We start from the raw sequence: 23,693 nt of genomic DNA, 5'->3' as shown, positions 1-23,693 counted from the left end.
TGGCGCATGCAGGGCGCGCCACTAGCACCGTCGCATTGTGCGCCAAGACGCTGCAGATGGATAACGGCCTGTTTACCTTTTGGCTTTAGCTCCAGCTGGGGGGAGGGGGTGGGAGCGAACTTGGCAAGGAGCCAGCGCTTGTCCTATTGTGCAAGCTTCCTTTTCAGCATGTTCGCTTTATCATGCTATGAGCGACTGGGGCGGCCGCCGTCTACTGCCACTCCAATCATTGGAATGCGCGATAGTAGCAAGCGGCTTTTGAAGCGAACGATGCTAAAAACCGGCGTCACGTCATGATCGCGGCTGACTCGCGTGCGTCCGTTGACAACTGACGGGTGGAAGGATGGATGGTGATCGCAAAAAAAAAAAAGTTATCCTAGCCTTTCATGGGCGTTGGCTGGGGCTGCGCTGGCAGTACTTTTCCCTATTTCCAAATTAACAAGGCTGGAATTAATGACTATTTAGTTGCGAGCTACGGAGGGTGCGCAGAAGAGAGAGCAGGCTGCTGCCGCCGCGGCCATGCACTGTCCTTGCCACAGCTGCCGTCCCCTCCCTACAACGCTGCCGGCCGCCACGCCGGTTTTACCCACTCTTCCATGGTTTTGCCTGGTTCCATCTTTTGTCCCCGTTTTGGACGTGCGCAGCCTTTAATTATGCTTTCCCATTGCGGAGATATTTCTTTATGTATGTATGTATAACTTTATTGAGGAGCCGGCAAACGACGGGTTAAAGCGTCGTGACGCTGGCCAAGCGTCGACTCGGGGTTATGCCCTACTCTGCACTACCTCATTTGGCCCGTTTGTAGTGGGTTGTGAGGCTTGTGCTTTTCGAGCGCACCCCAGGGCCTGCTGGACGGCCCATAGTTGAATGTCCTTGTCTGTACTTTGCACAGCACTTTGAGTTCCGGCGGGTATGTCCTGGATGCATCTTCGGTCGGGAACCTGGCACACTTTTTTTTTTTTTTTTCCCCGTGATGTGTGCCAAGCCACCCAGACGAGGTGGCGCATAGTTCGAATTATCTGTAGTGGAACCAACTCGCGTTCGAATTAACGGGCTTTTTTATACAAGATGTCTGTGGAGCTTGGCCAGACTAAGTAGTGTAGTTCGAATTATCCGAAAATTTGAATTATTGAGATTCGAATTAACGAGCTTTCACTGTATTAAGATGTGTAACTTGAGCAACTAGAGCGACTTGGAGCTTATAAAGGTTTGAGGTGGATGAAGCTATTGCTCAGGTTAAGTAAGAATTCTACAGGTCAGCCGAATGGTGATGTTCTTTTCCTTTTTTATATTGTGCGCACACCAGCCCAAGGCAAAAAAAAAAAAGATTTCAGCTTTACTATGCTTTCTTTTTTAGTTTTCTGTACTTTTATTCGGGATCATCAGACACAGCACTGCGCTCAATGAAATAAAAGTGCCTTTGTTTCAGCTGCAGTTAGAACGGAATTTGTCTTAACACCTAGGCCACATGTCTCTGACTGATTAGTTCTTTTTTTCTTTATTTTGTAACAAAAGAAAATTCACAAAATCTTGGAAGTAACACCATGTGATGGCGCATCTTTGGGACCAAAAAGAACATGTTTGGCTGTATCTCTGGCTGGCTTTTAGAACACTTTGTTCGTGTTTAGCTATGTGGTTACAGAATGTATTTTTATAGTACTCTCTTTCTCGACCCTTTGTCTCAGAACCCGCAAAGGTCACGGTTACAGGATGTCGAAAACTGTGTGAGTACATCACAGCTCAAACCACTACGCCATTATCTCTAACCTCAGCTTTCTTCCGTTGTTCAGATAACATGTGACCTGTTGTCATCAGCTGCTCATTCTATCAGTTGCTTGCCCAAAAATAATGTAGAAAGCCGCAGTTTTAGTGTCGCAGTGGGTGGCTGTTTTGGTTTGAGCGGGTCAAAGAATACATCTGTACCTAAGTGCACTACACCCTTATACTTTACTGCTACAGAAATAACAATAGTGGTGTCACTGTGTGTATCAAGAGTGACATCGTGTTCTTTGAAAGAATGTAACAGTACCACAGATGTCCACCTCGTTAACACTGCAACTTGGTCATGTAAGTCATGTTTCATTTGGAGAAGCAAATCATTTCAATGTTATAGATTGGCTCAGGCTATGGTTGTCTTATCTTGTATGCCACTAAAATATTAATTTGTTTATAACTGACATTGATGGCATGCCATATCTTGTGTTAATATTCTATAATGATATGTGTGATGGACTACTTGCTGTTTTTGAAACACAGACTTGTGAAACTGGTAACAGCCATGTTGCTTGACTCCAGTATCTTTGTTATTTGTTCATAATCTGTGTCGCTGATACTTTGTGGTTGAGGCCTTTTCCAGGCTTGGTTCTGTGCAACCAGTTTGTCAATAGTTCCTGTTGTGTTGACATTGCTTTAAATGAAAAGGTAACATTCAATATGCCCATTTTTTTGTTCACTTCATGGTGGTATTACTAACCCTGTGAAGATTTTTGGCATTGTAGGGCATCCTGTCTTTTTTTCTTGGTCATCTTCATCTTTATTCTAATTTTTCTGATGTCAGCAGGAATACTGATTTTGATTTGCTTGTGTAGTACCCTCAGAATAGCAATTTGCATGCATGCAACATATTTTCATTCTTGAGTCATGTACAGGTACTAACACAAAAATTAAACGAGCTTGGTAATGCCGTTTAACTTCATTCATATGCAGAGTAATGGAAATTAAGGCAGGTGTATTGTGATCATACACAACCGTAGCAATGTGTTTTGTACAACTTGTATGTTTGCAGCGTTTGAAAAGCTTTTGGGCATTCTTACAGTGCGCTGTTTTACGATAGAATTATAGAACTTGTTTGTTATTAAGGCTTCCATTGACCCACTCGCTATCATGCATAATGGGTTCTTCATGGCCTTGGTACTCCAGGCCGCATTTTCATATCTAAATTTGCAATGAAGGAGCACAGTCAGAGTGCAGAATTAAGAGCTGTTTTTCTGCTATGAAGTTTGTCAAACAGGAATGTGAAGCACTGTTTCATTGCTCTGGAGTCAGTTGATTAAGATTCCCAGGCATGGAGGTTAGAAGCACTATCAGTGTCATTGTCGGGTATTCTATCTGTAACACTATTATTGTGTCTTTGGTGCACACATAGCCTTGATTTCAAAGTGTGATTCATCTGCTAAAGACCTTTGCTGCTACCAAATTGAAGCCGAAGCCACGATGAGAAATTGGTCATACAGGTACAATACCTTTGTGGCTTGTTTGAATGATTGGAAATGTTGCCCAGTGTCATCTGGTCAATAGCAAGCACTGTTTCTTGTAACGTAATGCCTTAGGTCATAAGTGTAGTGAGTAGGTTGCATTTTCCAGCTGTGGCAGTAGGATTTTGAGATAATATGCAGAACTGCCCATTAAGTTGTACTTTGGTAATTGTGCTATACTTTTTACTGAATTGTGGAGTACTCATACTGGATGCTCTTGTTTTTCAATCCTTCAGAGTTGGGCCAGAGGGACAATGCCATTCAAAAACGAATCAAGACAAGGCCCTCTTATGCCAGTCCACAGCAACCCATTCTTGCTTCCAGTGGGCACAGCACAAGTATGGGTGCACACCTGTTACCAGGCAGTTCAGCATTAGGGCAAGCACAACATGCTGGGTTTATGAATATTCATGCATATTTTGAATTCTGACTATACTACTATAAATTTATAATGTTCTCCAAGTCTAACGTTCATGAGTAGGGATCTCAAATGACTTGGCTCCATACGGGCTCCCAGTTGCGCTGACTGGCGCCGTTTTTTCCTTTTTTTTTGCTTTTTCGTTCTGCGCACACGACAAACAAACCCAAGGCGGCCCGTTAGTTACTGCTCAGCCTGTTGATGTAGTGCTACTTTGCATGCTGTGGGAGGCATTTTCAAGGCACACTTGTCCTCGCTGCAGTCGCCATTCACCATTGAGCACTTAAGGAAGTGTGGCTGTGGAGATTGGGGTCAGCTTAGTGTGTCAAGCTATAACTAATACATGTACATAGGGTAATTGTTATTTGCAATAAAAAAACTGGGGAACATTTAGGCTTTGCCTTTAAGGTTATGATACGATAGCGGTGAGTGCATGCACTTTGCTACTTGCTTAAGGTTAAAAGGTCAACTTTTGAACTACTGCACCAATCTCGATAAAATTCTCAGAGGTGTCTTACCTTCCTTTTATTAGAATATACTATTCTAAATATGATCACCTTAGCACAAATAGAGGAAAAGTTGTAGCTGTCATAATGAGCAATTAAGTGTGTTGGCTTAGAAAAACTATAACTTAAGAAATAATGAAGATATACTAATTGTTTGCAATTAGATACCTTCTAGGTAGTTCATTGTGTAGAATAAGGCCTATCGCTGGTACATTATGCCATTTGTGTAAAAATATGAGCAGTTTAACAACAAACCTAATTTCTTTTTGTCATTATATGCTATATGTCAGATAATTTTTTTCTTAGAGAATAAATAGAGATGCAAAAAGTACCTTATTTTCTCCTTGATAAAATTTTAGTCCAGAAACCATGTTTAAAGCAGCTTTTGGAAAAATAGTTTTTAAATAGTAGTTTTCCTTATGGTTGTGCTCTTGCAAAAAGTGCAAATTAGAAAAATAGGTTGAGAGATTTCAAAACATGCTATCTAATATTAGTGCCTATTATAATAAATTAAAATGCCCTGCTGCCTACGTTGGGCCATCCTTTTCAACACGAAGCTGCTCTATGCTGATTGCTGTGAGTCACTTTTTTTTCAACTTTACAATTGTCCAGCACCTGTGTCTGCTTTTGTGAAATGCTTTCCTTAGTTTCTTGCTGGACATGCCTTATATAGCCTTAGGCTTTATGTTCTATCTTCAGCTTGTTGAGCAATCTAGATATCCAGACTCCCAGTGATTGGAAAAAAGCATTCGAAGGTCACACGCTGCGTTTCTATCAATCCAAGCTCCTGTTCCGATTTACAAGCAAATCCGCTGTTGCCAAAGTCCAAAATATGCCTTCTATTTTTTTTTTCTTTTTTAGCTGTCTACAGTGCTCACGATAGCTGGTCTTCTTTGGCTAGAAAGCACGAAAAACAAATTTTCTAACTTGGAGATTCACTCCACGTTCAGTTTCTTGCCCGCTCTGCGACTGCTCTTGAAAACAGTGTCCATAAGCGTTTTGGCGGGGAGTGCGTCCCAATGTCTCGCGAAAAAATTCCTTTTATTTTTTCTGTCGTGGAGATGACAACCAAATTTGGTGAGAAGTTCCTTTAATACATGCAGAATCCAACATAAGATGAATTCAATACACTTTTTTTTTTAAATGAAAATTTGGAGTTTAGCCTCATAATTTCAGCCTGTGTAATGTTGCACATGTTTATTAACATGAAGTTGCAAGCTACACAAGTATGTGAAAGCCTACCCAACATCAAAAGACATGTGGACATGTCCGTATGGCCTAGGAGTAGCGTGTCTTACTCCTTGAACAAGGGCCCTGGAAAGGTTTGATGCCCATCTCTCCCTCCCTTCTCAAAGGAGAAACCAGAGTTGGCCACGCCTGCCATGTCATGCGATCTTGTGACGTCACACGACCCACTGACCAATCAATAGTGCCCAGCCATGCCGCCTGCCATGTACCACCTGCTGGTGCCATGCCCTAGATCTTTTACTCACAATAGTGGCAATGCTGGATTTTCTGCAGAATAGGGCTGTTAACGCTGTCAAATTGAAAAATGCCTAGGGTCGTAGAAATTCAAAAGAAAATTTACCAGCTGTTGGCTGTTGGTGCTAATTGCACCACGATATTCGCTAAGGCCTGTTCAGATATTTGGTCTAATAGTCAAGAATTTGATATTTGATTTAATCGAAATGCTTGATGTTCGAAATCTCGAAGTGTTTGTCTTAAGTAAATTAACTTTGTGGAACACTTGATCCACATTGTTTCGGTTTAATGCACCTCCTTCAGAATGGCATTGCGGCACGTGGTGGGCAACATAGACTCTATTTCATGGACACCTTATAGGTGTATGTTCCGCATGCCCACACACCTACAGGTGAGAGCGCGGCAGCCGGGTATGTGGGGTTGATAAATGATCATAACTCTGGAAGCATAGCACCGAAAGAACAGAGGACGCAGATGAGACTTTATTGTCGTGCTCTTGGAGCACGACAATAAGTGGGCAACATGGCCACAGATGGCCACCTTTCTACCCATTGCAAAAAATGTGATGCAAAACCACCTTGCCATTCATTGCGCTATATATTAAACTGGTAATTTGTAATCCCCTTCAAGTTAAATATGCCAGGTTCAGCTGTAATATCCTTGTGTATAGGAAAAATACACATACAGTCAAATCTCGATATAATGAATCGCAAGGGACTGCCTAAAGTTGTTTATTTTGAAATCTTGTTGTAATGAAAGCTTGCTGTTATAAGCCAATGGTCAAACCTAGATATGAAAATGACGTACCTTGGCAGTAGACACTCATGCAGACAAGCAAAAGCTCAAACGAAAATGATGCACTAGCTTCAAATCTGCTTTATTTGAAGAAATCATTTTCTTCTGACATGTAAAGCACACATGACCGGTTAAAAACTCCCCTCACCTTCCACTTTGTGCAACACCTCATCGTGTGTGTCGTTGCACCGAGCGAAGAAAGTGTGGACTTTGTTCATGCGCAATAAAGCAAGAGTTCGATACGACCTCATCTTCACTATCAATCTAGTCGTCTTTCAGAATGATAGCCGCTGTCGATGGTGCAATGCCAAGCTCTCTGCAGAGGCCGATTTGCTTTTTTTCTGCGTTGATATCTTGCGATATGGCTTCTCATTCCCACAGCGAAAAGTGCTTTAACTTCTTAGCGTCATCGCTGGTTGCATTCAGTGTCTGATCTCACACGAACTTTTCAATAAGATTATCGGCAACAAAAATTCTTGCCCGCACGCGTGAATGGCACAGACGATCGACCAGCAAATGACACACAACATATATCCTCCTTGCACACAACACAGAAAAAATGCAAGTGGCTATGCCTGCTGGCTTCGCATATTAAAACCACAGCTTTTTGGTAGTGCTATGTGTTGGCACTTGGTACCATGATGATGATAGCTACTACAGCCCATGGCGTACACACAGAAATGGCTGTGTCTGTTTCACGCTAGTTACGATGCTGTTAATTTTAGGTGAATTCATAATACTGATGTTCCTTGATTATAGAAAAAGAAATTAATTACATACATTATTCTGAAATATGTGCTATATTGAAATTCGTAGTTCTGAAATGATTTTACATTGAAAACATTGGAAATCAGTTATGGATATTCAAAAAGTTTGTTAATTTGAAAAATTTGTTAATGTGAAACTCCTAGTAACGAGATTTGACTGTATTTGGAAATACTTATTGTGTTGATAAATTTTGTTATGCACAAGAAATATTCAAAACATTTAGTTCGAAACTATTTAATTTAGATCATTATTTGCTTCGAATTCACTTTTAAGCAGAAAACTGCTGTTCAGAGGGCTTAAAAATAGTATTGAGAACTCTGGACTGTGTTGCTTAGCCCTTCTTGGTTTGAAAAGCTGTTCAAACTGTTTACTTCAAAATAATATGAGAAAATTTATTATCGGTTTTGAATTTACTTCGAGATGAAATCACTATTTGCACACCCATAATATTTGTTACATTTTATGCTTGCTTGCTATAATAGTATTGGCAGCTGCTGCACATTTGTGTAGTAACTATCTCGTATGTGATGTTCTGTTTGCATAAAAAGGCCAACTCTTCACAGCCAAGACAGCCAGTGGCAGCACACCGTCACAAAGTTCCAGTATCGTCCTCTGCTTCTGCGAGGGTGAGTTGACTTTGCTTTCTTTTGACTTTAATTTCAGACACATCAGAACCTCAGCCTTAAAAAGGGAATCTGATGGAAAACTGTTAGAGAACGGCTGGGACAATAAGGTAGTGCTGCATTCATAGCACATATATATATTTCAGACTAGACCAATTCACATCCAGCCAGCTCTCTTTTTTGTTTATGTGCAGCATTTTTTTGCCACTTCGGCCAGATTTTGCGATGTATCGTTAACCTGAGGGTACTGTTGCTGCCAGTTGGCTCTTCAGTTACATGTGTCATATGTGACTGTGCACATGCATACATGGGGCTGTTCGGAGTGCTGGCTCTTCGAGCAGCACTCACTCAATGTGCTGCCGCCATATTTTGCTTTTGACGAGTTGGGTCAGATGAGAATGGGCACTCACAAGCAACTAGTACCACCCACAAAAGAGAAGCTTCTTGAAAGAAAACATTGACGCTTACTACAGGTGTAGTGCGCCTAAACAGTCATGGGCAGTATCGAAGATACATGCATCTTCAATACTATCTTTAGATACATTTTGTGTATCGGTATTAGGTATTGTGTGTTGAAAATTAAAGTATTGGTATCGAAAATACATTTTTAAAGTATTGTGTATTTTGAAGATACTCGATACTAAAGAAAACCTCAAATATTGAAACCGCTTTGAGACTCTGGGTGGACGGCACTCGCTCAGACAGTAGTACAGGCCCTGAGAGCAGCTTGGCTTGGAGTACCACCTGAGTTCGCTACAAATTCCCCGCCCTCTGAGTGTCAACCACATTTCCAGATTCCCTTTCTTCAAAACGGAAGGAGGCAATGGTAAGTAGGTGCTCACGAAGTGCTTTACTTTTGAGCACCGAGTGCGTACCACGAAGCTGCTAAGCCGTTAACAGACACACAGAGAGATATGAACAAAGCGGAAATGTAAGGCGAACACGCAGTAGAGATCATGCGCACTGCTGTACCTCTAGCCGCTCTTCCCCCCTTTACCACCCGCCCCCCCGTCTCTGCAGCATTTAATTCTCGTCAAGCAGTGCCCTCAGCTTGCTGTCGGATGCAGTAACTTACGAACAACCCAAAATTCCTGGGCTCACGTGGCGGCTCTGCTTGGCGGCAAGAACACCAGCTTCTAAGGCCCCAGTCCACCACGATGCAGTCGATTAACCATGTTCTTGTAGTTACGGCGTTTGACTGAAAACAAATTCATCATTTGTAACTGCACAGGGAACAGGCTTCCACTAGACTTTCTTTATGAAAAAAATATTAAGCCCAAAATTTTATGAAATCCATGACATGAAAGCTATGAGTGCAATTTTCCAGCACAGATCGAATAACAAATTATGCGTTGTCAAACAATTTTTTTTGCGAAAAACATTTGAGCAAACTTTGAATAAAACTTGTAAAGATATCTCTATCTTAAAAAAAACTAATTTTTAAAATAAGCGAATTGAGTGACACTATATTAGCCACTTTCTGTTAAAGAAAGGTACTTCTATCTTTTATCTATAACCAGCCGTAGTTCACCAGCGACTCTAGTGAACCTCGGGTTTCTTAACTACCTCCAGAATACTTGAGTCAACGCGGCTATGGTTCACTCTTACACGCTGATAAAAGGCATCTTCATCTAATACAGCACTGCAGTGTAGTCGTGTGTGTACGTAGAGAGGCTTTTCTCATTTGCGTCGCTTTTATCATGCCCATATTGAACTCTTTCCAGACAAAATAACATTCAGCTATTTTATTTTTCTTGTTTTCCTTCTAGCTTTTAACAATATGTAGAGCTTCAAAAGTTTGTTATCGCACTAATGGCAACATAACTGCTCAGTTCTCCAAACGCACGCAGGTTGCACCTTTGTATTTGTATGTATAACCAAGTGCTCACAGGTCAGTTCGCATGGAGAGCATTAGTTTAAAGAAATATTTTGCTATAAGGCTGCTTGTGGAAGCAATCGCTCAATTTAACCATGGCTTCAATTCAATGTGAAGTTCTGACAAGAACAGCTGCCCAAACAATAACTCCGTGCTGGCTTATTCGTTAAGCCCTTTCTGAAAAACTACGATTATTATGTTAGAATTTCAGTGTTGTATCAAAGTATCGACGATATAGTAATGGGTATCTGTATCGAAACTCGATTTCAATCCTGTATCTTGTATCGGCATCAGAAATACAATTTTTCAGGGTATCGAGTATTGGCATTGAAGATACATTTTCGAAGTATCTTGCCCAGCCCTGCGCCTAAAGAAGCAATGGTCTGAAACAGCGGTGCCTACAACAGATGGGGGAAGCTGCCCCAAAAACGGTGCTTCCACTGGAAATGTCACAGGAACACCATTGAGGGTATAGATGAATGAGATCTACTCAAGGTCAAAATGTTGTGTTATTGTGTTTATAGTAAGTTGTGTCATGAGTATCATAATGAATGCTGCCACACTTCCTAGACAACCAGTGCAGTGCAGTGTGTTGCTCTTTGGAGTTGCGAGGGTGTATATAAGAAATGGTGATGCTCCTATTGTAGCTTAAGCCCCGGTTCTCGTCAATTCCTTCAGATGACTCGTTTCGTTTTGTCAACACCTTCGTGTCCCTTCAGAATCATTAAAGTAACACAGTTAAGAAACATTGTCTGAAGGCTTTAGTTTCAAGGGTACCACCTTTACATTTTATGAAGATTTTTTTCGTGCGTCTAGGTAATTTTCACACTGAATATAATAGCAAATCTTCTTGTCCTTCTGCTCATTGTAGGTCCTCTTTAAGAGCGTTATTGGGAAAACTTGGCAGTAAGGTCTGTTACTTTTAATTTTATTGCAACTTAGTGATAATCTAAACTAACCCTAAAAGCCAAAATTTTGCAGCATATCCTCCCTCCTCCCCTTTTTTTACGCTGCAATGGACAAATTTTCATAAATGGAATTTCCTTTTGCGCTACAATATTTCAAATTGATGCCACAATTTCCAATTTCTTCTGCTGCAAAAGCTGGTACAAGAAGCCTGTTGCTAGTTTCATTACTGCACCAGAAAGAATGGGTACTTTCTGGAAGACAAAAATTGGTAATTAGTATCAAGTCGTTCGTATATCGGGACAAGTAGATAGGCTTCTCAGGTGTGAGCAGTTTATTACCACTGAGTGTGCACTTTGCAGGTGTCATTATGCACATAATGCAATTACTTTAGAAACCTTGATGAGCAGCATTCCCGCCCTGCCACGGTGGCTTGGGCACTCTGCTGTTGAGCCAGCGGGGGTGAACTTAACTGTGTCCACAGCGGCCATATTGTGAAGGATGCAAAAGCGGAAGTGTATTCAGAGGATGGGTTGTCCTCCCTCTCTCCCCTTTCTCAAGCTAGAAATTTTTGCAGGGAAATATCAGGCTGAACCCCATTCTTTTGAAGAAAAAAAGATAAAAAGCTGGCAAATGGGCGTAAGGGCAGGATTAGAAAATAGACTGAAAATGGATGCAGTCCTTTGAATGGTGGGTCAAAACAGAATGGGTCGATTAAAGTGTGCAAATGAAAATTTAACATATGTTTGTTTTTGCAAAGCACACTTCTGAATGTGGCTATCTAATTTGTTTTTAAATGTGCCTTGTCTCTTGCCTTCTTTGATGCTTTGCAGAGACCATTGCAGGATGTTACTGCAGTGCAGCAGCCTGTCGGCTCATGGCAGTCGAGGAAGGCAACAGCTGGACGAGTGGCTCAACCAGGCCAGAGATACCCCTCTGCCCAAAATTACGCACATGGTTATGGTGAGAAATTTGTGACGCTCCAGTTACCAGGCTTGGACAGTATTTCACTCTTCCTTAGCTGCTGAAAGGTTCTTTGTTTAGCTTTTTCTGCAGTGGTGGCAGACTAATAACTTATTTGAATAACAGATGAGAATAACAGACTAATAACTGATTTTTAAAGGTACACTGCAGACAACTTTGTCAGAGTTTTATTAGTGAAAATTGAAAATTGGTTTTGAGAAAATTAAAGGTGCAGTATTCTTCAAGAATTAGTTTTATCAGAGATCAATTTTGTCTTGTTATGTTCATGTTTGTCTGGCAGTTAAGACCCACCCACGCAAATTCAATTTAAACATCTTCTCGGAACCACTCAAATCAAACTCTTGGCATCAGGATTCAGAAAGACGTGATCACTTTTTGAAAGTGAATGGTAGTGCAGCTTAGCGTAGCAGGTATACAAATGCAAAAATGCTGTCTTGACACATCACAGTCTGCCTGAGGAAATGGTCCTTGGTGGTGAGAGTCCTAGCACATTCTTTGGGGCTGTTTTCCTCTATTTGTTTGCTACTCAGGGCAGCCTATCGCTCAGAGTGCCCTTAACCTGCACTAACTGCACAGGAGTAACAGGGGTTCAAGAAGCAGATTTTGTTTTACTTTATAGACACTCATGGTTCACCGGGGTGTTGAAAAATGGGCAGTAGTTAATAGCAATAGCAGTGGCTTGCTGATAGAATTGAAATACCAGACAGTGGTGCTCAACAAGATAGGAGGAAGCATGAGTTGGAGGCTGTTTATGATGTATTTCATCAAGGTAGCCAAATGAGCAAGTTAGTTTACATTAATCTCAAAATAACAAAAGTGCTACAAACAACAACAAAAGTGAAATAACAAAAGCGCTGTCCCCTCCTTCTGTTCTTGTGTGTAGTGCTTTTGTTATATTGAGATGATTATGATGTATTTGTTGGTGCATACTTTACTAACGCACAGACTGAAAACTTATGATATACGTGCCCTGTGTCTGCCTTCTGCATCTCTAATGTTTGCGTCCACCAGTGCTACATCATGGACCGATTTTTCGGACCCTCAAGAGGTCAAAAAGCGTCTGGAAAATCAGGCATTCTGAAAAAAAGGAATTCATACTAAAAAAACATCACTTTATTTACAGAGTGGCCTGAAAACTTGATAAACTGGTCAATCTGTTTCTGTGTCAGTCTCCTCATTTTTACAGCTGGTCTCCTCTTCGGCGCAGCGGTGATGGTGATGAAAACTGTGCAACTATCGGAACAGTGCAATGTTCAAACAGAAAGTGGCGTGGGACACTGGCAAACTAGGTTGAGTGGAGCCTCACTGCTCCCACGCGACTTTACATCAGTGCTTTGTTTTCCCTCTCGCGTAAAAAAAAAGGTTATGGTGGTTGTCTCCATTGGAGCAGTGAAAGTTGTGTGGTGCAGTGTTGGTTTAAAAAAAAATAAGTATTGCAAAATGAAGTAAAGCCAGCGTCTATTGCCAGATAACAGCGGGCACTTTTCAGGGCACTAGACAGGCATGTTTTTTTTTCTTTGTGCTTGTGCATTCCCAACTCCACTTACAGCTACTGTGGCAATGCAGGCCACTGGCTCTCTCGCTTCAGCTACACACAAGCCATGATGTAAGGTCACGTGATAGAAGTACACTCGCACTTACTGGCTTGTCCTCCGTGGCGTAGAGCTTCGTCACTGCCACTCGACGAAAACGTGAAGCAGGGACCCATGTCGCTAGCTGCCCGATTTCGGGTTGTAATGGGTCCACTAATACGCCATGTCTAGTGATGTCTGTTATCGAGAGATAGGGGTTCAACATGCAACATGGTTTCAAGGTTGCATGAAAACAAAATGGCTGCAATGTGGCAATTTTTTGTAGCTTTTGACCTGTGATCAAAAGAAAAAGTCTCGAAAGTCGAACAAGAAAAGTTTCAAACTTTTGAAATTTTTATCAGTGTTACACATTGACTCTTTGGAGTGCATGACTGTGCCATGGCAGAGTTCAAATAATCAGGCATGCCTGGAAAATCGGGTGTCCAAAAATTCTCTCTGCTGCTGTAATATGTGTAAGTTTCTTTTTTGTTTCTTGTCTTACTGCTTTTTTTTCTTCTTTTTTTTTTTGGAGTACAGGGACAAACATTAATTTGCAATGAGTAGCTGGTGATCTTTGTTTATTTATTTATTTTTTAACGAGGACAGTCACTGTTCAATCATTATCTTTTGATATAAGAGGCATGCTGCTTTTTATTATGCTACACTTCTATGTGATATAACAAACTAAATTGTGTATATAGACCAACGCCGATCTGTTATATAAGAAGCATGTGGGGGTGCTGTTGACGACACTCTGGGCTGACTAGGGGAAAATGTAAGCTTAGCTCTCATAGGAATATTTGCGAAGAAAAGCTTTCAAAGCAGTTCTCAAATTTCACATGTGCCTATGATGTCGTCCCTGGATGCAGAGCAACCATGAACAGTCTGGAACTGATGTGAAATTATGAAATGTCATTTTAAGGATGGAGTATGTTTAATACATCACGAAACTTATGAGGCTACAAGTCAGGAGCACTACCTATAGACCAACACATGTAGGCAAAACTGACCCAATAATTTTTCTCGTTTCACACAGTACCCATGCAAGCAGCCTAGCGGGTGTTCGTGAACGGTCAGTAAATGTTTTGAGGAAGAGTGTGGCAAAGTATGCATCGTAATTTCGAAAGCGATCTATATTGAAAATGTTCCGACTAGCCTATGGTTTGAAGCCGGGCACATGTACAAAAGCCTGGGTACCTTTCCAAATTGCGAGATTCTTTAGCCGATGTGGTTTCGCTCACGCTGTATTATCTCGCAAATACTGATGTTCAGCCGTATAAAGGTTCATATTGGAAACAGTACTCAGACAGCCCAAAATACTGTGAACGAACTGTGCACAGTAGGAGACAACCAGCACAGTCTTTACACACAGCATTGCTCGCGGACTGTGGAGCTGATGGCAGCCATGGATATCATCTGCGTCGTCGTCTGCTACAGTGCACAGTTCTCTTTCATCCTTTTGTCATGGCGGTGGAGAACTGATTTTCGAATGGAGTACTGTCTAGGTTGCATAATTTCAGCTGCAGTATTAGTGTGCAAATTTAGCATATGTGGCAGCTTGTCATACTGTATGAGAAACTTGTGTGTTTCATGTGTTTGCCTAAATCCCAGTGGATGGTGAGACTTGTATGCACATGTCTGGCTTCACAATTAGTATTGGAGTGTTTTAAAAATAGGCTATTTTCGAAATGTCATTACATACTTTGTGAAGATCCATTTCAAATCCCTTGATAACTCTTCACGAATGGCTCCCTGCATGCCTACTGTATGGAAAGATAGACACAGTACTAGAACTTTGTTGATATCTTTCTGGTTCATAGAATTTCCCGCTTTATACACTAAAATCATGGGCAGTAAAACATCTTCTATAGAGTTGCATTGCTTTTCTCCCGGTTAATATGTTCCCGGATAACGCAATTTCCCAGTTATTGTGCTCATATACTAATACGTTTTGTGATCAACTGGACGTGTACTAACGAGAGCCCACGACATGAAAAACTGATCAGTGGCTCTCACCCGCCACAATTGCTTTCGTGCAGCGTCTAGGTGTAAAGGGGCGAAGCATCAAAGAAAGCCAACATATGAAGCGCCCATTCCCGCGAAAACATGATTTCACGAGAAGAAACGCGGTGGCTTCTTTGCAGTGCCTTAGAGCATAGGGGCAAATCATTTGAGAACTACAACTATGCGCTTGAGAGCGGGCCGGGTCTGGGGAACGCAGCATGAGCAAAAATGCGGTGGCTGTAAGCCATCGCGATTGATTCTTCACGTCACTGGTATAAGGGGGCGAAGCATCTGGCAACAACCAAGGAAGGGATCCTGGTTTGTCGTTGTCTTCTACTATCTTGATTTGTTACTAAATATTGTCACATTAGGACCACATTTCTGTGCTACCTCGATGACGTCATCATGTTTTCATCAACCTTTGAAGGCCACCTTCATCGTGTTTCGGCTATTCTTGGCGTCTTCCGACGAGCTGGCCTTCAGTTGAACTCCAAGAAGTGTACCTTTGGTCGCCGGGAAATCAAGGTCCTAGGACATGTAGTCAACACCCATGGCATCCAGCCGGACCCCGACAAAATTCGCGCTGTAAGGGATTTCTCTATACCGAAATCTAGCAGCGACGTGCGTAGCTTCCTCGAACTTTGCTCATATTTCCGGCGATTTGTACCAAACTTCGCAGAAATAGCCCGTCCGCTCACGCAGCTTCTGAAAAAAGAGGTCTCCTTTACCTGGGGCCACGAACAATCGGCCGCCTTCGTCGCTCTTATTGCCCACCTCACTGGTCCGCCAGTGTTGGCTCACTTCAATCAGTCAGCGCCCACAGAAGTATGCACCGACGCAAGTGGTCATGGAATTGGTGCCGTTCTCGCACAACATCAGCTTGGTTTACCTCGCGTCATCGCCTATGCCAGCCGACTCCTCTCTGCGGCCGAACAAAATTATTCCATCACTGAACGTGAGTGCTTAGCCCTAGTTTGGGCCATTACAAAGTTCCGCCCTTACTTGTATGGGCGGACATTCACAGTAGTAACTGACCACCACGCACTGTGTTGGCTTTCTACACTCAAAGACCCTACTGGCCGCCTTGGACGTTGGGCCTTGCGCCTTCAGGAGTACAATTTTTCAGTAGTTTATAAGTCTGGCCAGTTGCATCGAGATGCCTATTGCCTGTCCCGTCATCCAGTCGACCCGCCAAGTCAACCTGAATGTGACAATGACGCTTGCGTGCTCTCTATTTCTGATTTCTCCAACATTCGCCGTGAGCAACGTCAGGACCCTCAGCTTCGCGAAATTATCAATCGCCTTAGCGCCGATCGCCATGACCCTTCCCTTCGTTTGTTTGTGCTCCACGACGGCACTTTTTACCGGCACAATATGCGACCTGATGGCCCTGACCTTCTACTAGTAGTCCCTCAGCACCTACGCTCAGCCGTCCTTCAACAGCTTCACGACGTTCCTACAGCGGGTCATCTAGGCGTCTCTCGCACATACGACAGTGTGCGTCGTCGGTTCTTTTGGCCGGGCCTATATCGCGCAGTCCGCCGCTACGTAGCTGCTTGTGACCGCTGTCAACGCCGGAAAAAGCCATCAGTTTTACCGGCTGGACTTCTGCAGCCAATCGACATCCCCATAGACCCATTTTCTCGAGTGGGTCTGGATCTTCTAGGGCCTTTTCCACACTCTGCATCGGGGAACAAATGGATTGCGGTGGCCACTGATTACACCACACGCTACGCGGTCACACGAGCAATACCAACCAGTTGTGCAACTGATCTCGCTGCTTTCCTCCTCAACGACGTTATACTCGTCCATAGAGCTCCCCGCCAACTGCTCACCGAACGTGGCCGTTGCTTTCTGGCTCGTATAGTCGACGAGATCCTACGGCTGTGCAACGTTCGTCATTCTTTCACGACTGCCTACCATCCACAGACGAACGGGCTTACCGAATGCCTTAACCGGACACTAACTGACATGTTGTCTATGTACGTTTCTGATGACCACCGTGACTGGGACATAACGCTGCCATTTGTGACATTCGCTTACAATTCGTCGCGTCACGACACTACCTGCTACTCCCCCTTCTATCTTCTATACAGCCGTGAACCTCTGCTTCCTTTTGACAGCCTGCTCCCGTCTGTCACCACTGCCAGCTCATATGCTCGTGACGCCATAGCCCGAGCTGATGCTGCCCGCGTTGTTGCTCGCAACCAACTCGCAGCCTCTCAGCACTCCCAGAAACGTCGCTGTGATTCCTGTCATCGCAACACCGAGTATTCTTGCGGCTCTCTCATGCTGCTTTGGACTCCAGCTTGCCACGTTGGCCTCTCGGAAAAACTTTTGCCCCGTTATACAGGACCCTACCGTATGTTACGGCAAGTGACACCAGTGACATACGAAATTGCGCCCTTGCATCCCGTCCGCCATGCCTCCACACCACGCACCGAGACGGTCCATGTTGCACGCCTAAAGCCGTACTACATGGACCCTGGCTTGGACGCTAGTACGCACCGGGACGGTGCTTTTCAGCCGGCGGGGTAGTGTCACATTAGGCGGTGCATATGCATAAGGAAAGAAGAAGACTCTCGTGAGTTTGAGAGAAGACGACGTTCAACAGCCTCGGCTGGTGCCTGCAGAGAATGTCTGTTTGAAAGCCTTGTCTTCGGTGTCTGCCCTCTGCTACAAGCTGAACTACCCCGTAACAATATCTTCCGCGCTTAAGGCAATTCAAATCTGGACTGAATTCTGCGGGAGCTAAAAAAGGAACTATGCATACTGGATGTCTCTAAACCCTAATCTACACTTTTTGCTGTGAAAGTCTCAATTCTAAATGCCTTTGTACCTCTTCAGCAGCTATATTTTTCAAAATCAGGCGGTTCGGATCATACGCTTTTCTGGATAATGCATTTTTCCCTACATTTCTTTAAAATATGTATTAATAAGGTTTTTGCTGTGCTTACACATGTTCGTGTAGGTCATGCTCGTGGCTTATACCCTCGTGCATTTCACAGTGTTTTAAATGTGCCCCTCCTTTGACATGATATTGCATACTTTTACAGCCTCTTCTAGAATGCTCATAGCTGCTCTTCACCGTGGAACATCACAGGTGCCTTGTGAAACTAGAACACTGCTTTGAAAACTTTTGTTTCGGTATAGTATTCCTGTGGGCGCTAAGCTTCTTTTTCACTCCCAGTTAGTGTGGCGTCCGTGTGTTTGTAAACAGTGTTGGTCTATAATTGTGTTCATTCGTGATAAAAATTTCTCTACTGCCAGCTACCTGTGGTAAGATGAAATTAATACCTAGTTTTATTTTCATAATGAACCCAGTCCCCATTTTGTTGCTGAGAGTTAAATATAAGTGCTAGTTATTAACGTGGTGTTCGTTTTGCTCCACAGTTGTTGCAGTTCACAGCGCTATTTTTGGCAGCACGCCAAGATGCTGGGCAAAGATAACATCACACTGTGTTTACCTTTTGACATTCCTGCAGTTAATGGTGAAGAGGGGGGGGGGTTGAGGGCGACTTATGTAATGAGCTTGGCAGATTGCCAAAATCCTGCGCATCGCACTTATGAGAGAAGTGCCGGCGGTGGCTGCTCGACGCGTCTAAATGCTCAAGCCTGGTGTCCAGTATGTTCAGTTTATCATGCCGCGATTGGCGCGGGCACAGTCCAGTGCCTTAAGATCATTGGAACATGTAGCAGCAAACAAATTTTGAAGTGAATGATGCTAAAAGCTACATCATGATTGCGGCTGTCTGCATGATAGACGATATGGAGGACGACTAATATATATGAAATTTCTACTCTTGCAAAATAAAACCTGCGACCTTATTTCTTGCTTAATGTACCCTGCCCTCAAATTGCTGTCAATTTTTCTTGAAACAATATGGGTTCATTATGCAAGTAAATATGGGAATTGCTAATTCTACAAACACTAGAAAGCAAAAATCTTTTCAGCTGCAGTGTAATTTAGTTGAGATGTCTAAGTATTGCAATTCTTTGCCATTGGCTGCCATATGAAAAAGACTCAAAATACCGGGGATTGTCAGTGGCATACCCAACCCTTGTTTGCAGTGCTGTGAAGTAGAACTACACGAAGGTGGAACTTCCAAGGCGTTGGACACCACCAAACAATTTCTATCTTTGTCTTGGTTTTACTTGGTGTATCACAGTTTTTGAGATGTTAAGTCACTTCCCTAGCCTTATCTACTTGCATGGCTGCATGGCGCTCTTGCATTTTATAGGTTTTGACACAACGGACATGAATGCATGGACCTGGTTCTTGAAGAAAGCTGGCGTGATGCACAAGAGAGCATTGGTGTATGCCAAGTTGCTGATGTGGCAGGGCGTGAACCCGTCCAGCATGTGGCTCTTCACAAGCCAGGACATCTTTCAGATGGGCATTGGAGATTTTCGCGACATCTACCTGATCCAGGAGCACGCCCACCAGCTTCATGCAATGCATCGCTCTTCGGCAGCCAACGTAAGTTGTCTCTGGACTTCAGCCATTCCATGCTCCCCATTGGTTACACTTAGAGTTATGCACATTGGGAGAGTATGAACGAGGGTGTCCACAATTGACGTTCTGTTCGCATCTGACGCTGCCTTAGGCTGTGCATACTTGTGTAATTTTGCATTTCTGAGCATTCATTCTCAAATGTTACCAGAAGGGATGAGAAAATTTGTTGCAGGCATTTATATCTCTCTTAGGTGCATTAAGGCGAAAGCCTTTCCTGCGACTCTTTGCACTCATTTACTTCTTTCTTTTCTCTCTCTCCTTTTTTTTTTTGCTTTTTCTTGGTTGCTCTTCCTGACTTTTGTTTTTTTTTGTTTTTTTACTGTATTACTCTTCTTTTTTTACTATTGTTTTCCTCTTTTACTCTCGACTGATTGTCTCTTGGCATTTTTATTCATTTGCCAACTATCTGAGTCATGCCGATTAAATTTATAATTCTGTACAACAGTCTTTTTTTAAGCAGAAGAATTACAACCGACATTCTCAGTGGTATAACCTCCTTCGAGCAATCACTCCAAGAAAAACTTGCTGCCAGTAAGTTGCGGACACGGGCCGAGGGAAAAAGGTTAGCTTTACTGGCCACACCGCTAGCCCACTGCGCAATCTCGGAACCCCGTTGTTTTCACGTGCTAAGCTGCCAGTCTTTCAAGCTCGGCTTTGAAGGTCGTTGGCTTCACCTCCTATGACACAATGGCACTAAAGACATTAATTAGGCCACCTTAACCTTAAACTTAGCTAAACGTGGCAAGCCGTGGTAAAACAAAGTTATAGGAAGCAGTACTTTTCTAAACATGGGCTGGAAACATTGCGTGTATATCCATGCTTAGCTAAGGTGAACCGCCGCTGAATTTTTTTTTTTTTTTGTCACCGTGACTTTAGTTGTTTTCCGAATAGCCAGCTTAAAAATTACAACTAAGAATTACAGCTAAGAATAGCTTAATAATTACAACTTGGGGATAGTTGTAATTTTGTTTTCGGAATTACTGTCTTGCTTTGCTGCTAATTTCAACTGGGCTGTTTAATTTGTCTGCTTTTCTTCTGTGAGCCAAGAAAAAAAAACCTCTACTGCAGAAAACAATTTCATTTTATAATTGATTAGCATGCACTGAAGCATTGAACAGATTTCTAAATTACTGCCATTTGTTCTTTATTTTGTTTCAGTTCTTCAGCGGCATTATTTTATTAATAAGGATAACCACGGGAATCGAGACGCTTGTAGGCTATGCTTAAATGAAATTCTATAGCTGTGTTCATTTCATGTTTACCTTCGATGCTGTCAAGTTAGGTATCATGTGAACACTTCAATAAAATGTCTGCCTTGAAAACAGGTGCATATATATAACTACTTCAGAATGCAAGGCCATTGCCAGGGTTTTTCAACGGTTTAACTTGACCGCCCGAAACATTTTTTGTGTCTAGCTGTTACATAGCGAACAACACCTTCATCAATCAGCGCCCAGGAGATCCAGATTCGTGGTTAGGCACACAATGCACGCTACGTTCAGTGGTATCCCACTGATCTCATGAACATTTATGACATGACAGAATGCATGAATGCATGTGATTACAAGTAAGTCTATGCTCAGAACTGGCCGTCGTGTCATCAGGCTGCTCACATGGCAGCGGCTGTAGCCCCTTGATCGTTATAAGTTGTCCCTTGAAACAGGTTTTGATCCATGTATTGCGAGGCGCAATCAGAAAAAGTCAGGAATGCGCTATACAGAGTGCATACAGGGCGGAATGCACCCACGATTGTTCTATCAATCAACATTCGCAGTTACGCCATAAATAACTTGCCAAAGCTGACATTACAGTAAGGTTTTTCCAAAGCAGCTCGCCAACAGCAGCGTTGTGCCTTTCACTCTTTCTAGTACGAATTATACCCACTTTTGTAACAAGGTACAAATGAATCACTTTGTCGCCGGCTCATCACACACTGTCAGGCAAGATTTTCACCAAAAAACAACGTAAGGCGCCCGCATCACGCGCAATCCAGGGTTCAAGCATGCATTTCATGCGCCGACCTGACATGTAAGTGGGAGGGCGCGCCATCTCGAAGGCTTCAGCGCTCCCCATAGACGCCGCGTGGCGGCAATCACACTTCATTATTCTAGTCACGATAACGTTGGGGTAATCAATAGCCAAAAGCCATAAGCCTATCCAGAAAGGTTGTAAATCAGTCCAGAATCCAATCCAGCAGCTACATAACTAGCCAACATTGGTTATAGTATCTAAAAATTGGCTAATCAGTAGCCATAACCAAATTCAGAAAGGTCGTAGGTCAATCCAGAATCCAATCCAATAGTCGCATGACAAGCCAAATGATAAATCCAATGGTTGCACTAACAAAATAGGACAAAAGTAATACAATACAAATATCTAAACAGTAAAATAAGAATATGATAAATAAGAATATAAATAAAAAGGGTTTCGCCTTACTGCACCTTAGCGGACTTAAGGGCCTCGTAGAAGTTTTCAGGATTAAAATGCAGAGAGCACACTAGCACATACAGCGATACTCTATCTTTTGTGTTTCATAGCCCCTGCAGGGGGCACCGGTTAAAGCAGGTGTTTGTGTGTTTTGTGTGACACCACGGACCCCGAGCACCCACGCTTAGCCGTGCGTGGCATCACCGTGTCCGGGGAAAGGGGGATCCTGCTGGTTGAGCTGATGGCGAGTGTTCGAACCTTTAAGGCCACTCGGTGGAGACAACACACCACTTTGGCCTCAGCTTCACGTAGACTGCACCTCCGAGCTGACTCATCCGGGGGAAATCGGCACTCACCTTTTCCTGTCCTCCCCTCTGTCTTTCACTTTCCTATCTCCTTTCTTAATACTGTCCTATCTTCTCCTTTCTTCTTGGTTTTTTCCCTCTTCCTGGCGGCGAAGGTTAACCTCGTGTGGCAAAGCTACCCTGAGTTCTGCCATATATGGTTGTAGTTGCGGTGCACGGCTGTCGTAGGCATGGCTCATATCGAAGTTCTTGTCTCGTGCCCTAGTTGGGCTCCGTAGTGGGTGGCTGCCACCGTGGCCGAACAGAATATTTTTTTTATGGCTCTTTTGTTTTACAAACATGATCGCTCTTCGAAACAAGGGCGGGCCGATATGACTGCCGAGTTTTACCCCAAAACAAAAGAGGTATTCCCGAAATACGACATTGTTCACAGTGAAGTGCTAGAAAAACAAGCAAGAAAAATTTCTCCATTCATTGTCGCAAAGTGCCTCAAAGATGTCATCGGCTCTTGTTACAAGGCAACGAAACTTGCTAGTGGTGACTTGCTCCTAGAGCTAAATGGCAAAAATCAAGTGCTGAAGCTTCCAAACATCAAGTCATTTGGAGACATTCAAGTATCCATTACACCCCATAGGTCACTAAATACAGTCCGCGGAGTGATCTCTGATATTGATTTCATGGAACTCACCGAAGGAGAAATGCAGGATGGACTTGCCGACCAAAATGTGATAAAAGTCCAGAGGATCAAAATAAGAAAAGAAAACAAAGAAATACCAACCAAACATCTTGTCCTGACATTCACCTGTTCCACCCTCCCTGAATCTATTCCTGTAGGATATACAAAGATAACAGTGCGTCCATATATCCCAAACCCTCGCAGTTGCTTCAAGTGCCAGAGATTTGGCAACGGATCCCAAAGTTGTCGCGGTCAGCAAACCTGTGAGAAATGCTCTGCAAAAGAACACACTTCTGAGTTATGTACAGCAGCATCATGCTGCACGAACTGTGGAGGGGAACACCCTGCTTACACTAGGTCCTGTCCATCATGGAAGAAAGAGAAAGAAATAATTACATTAAAGACAACAGAAAACATATCTTTCCAAGAAGCTAGAAAACGGGTTGAAACTGCAAAGAAGTACTCTCTAACCCCGAAAATAGACTTTGCTGGTGTGCTGATACAGGGCGATGCATCACACCAGCCTTCAGCACCTGCTGAGACCACAGACAGTGGAGTTGTAGCAGAGCCATCCTCGCCCCA

General features: G+C 43.0%; 1 protein-coding gene across 4 annotated transcripts in view; it reads left to right on the top strand.

Moving 5' to 3' along the window:
* Positions 1 to 23,693, top strand: part of LOC146190257 (uncharacterized) — a 60,211-nt gene that overhangs the window by 20,764 nt on the left and 15,754 nt on the right. Inside the window, exons 5-9 of one of the 4 annotated variants that reach the window (XM_084600711.1) lie at positions 1,686 to 1,724; positions 3,491 to 3,592; positions 7,787 to 7,849; positions 11,462 to 11,591; positions 19,429 to 19,667. In XM_084600711.1, the coding sequence (XP_084456837.1) occupies positions 1,686 to 1,724; positions 3,491 to 3,592; positions 7,787 to 7,849; positions 11,462 to 11,591; positions 19,429 to 19,667 (573 nt within the window). Of the gene's footprint in view, positions 1 to 1,685; positions 1,725 to 3,490; positions 3,593 to 7,771; positions 7,850 to 11,461; positions 11,592 to 19,428; positions 19,668 to 23,693 lie in introns of all 4 variants that reach the window. The other 3 variants (XM_084600710.1, XM_084600712.1, XM_084600713.1) reach the window with 3 other exon arrangements.

The sequence above is a fragment of the Amblyomma maculatum genome, chromosome 4, assembly GCF_055883805.1.
Source record: "Amblyomma maculatum isolate TAMU_Amacu chromosome 4, ASM5588380v1, whole genome shotgun sequence".
Taxonomy (NCBI): domain Eukaryota; kingdom Metazoa; phylum Arthropoda; class Arachnida; order Ixodida; family Ixodidae; genus Amblyomma; species Amblyomma maculatum.
The sequence above is the reverse complement of the archived record's forward strand: the minus strand, read 5'-3'. Positions and strand labels throughout refer to the sequence as shown.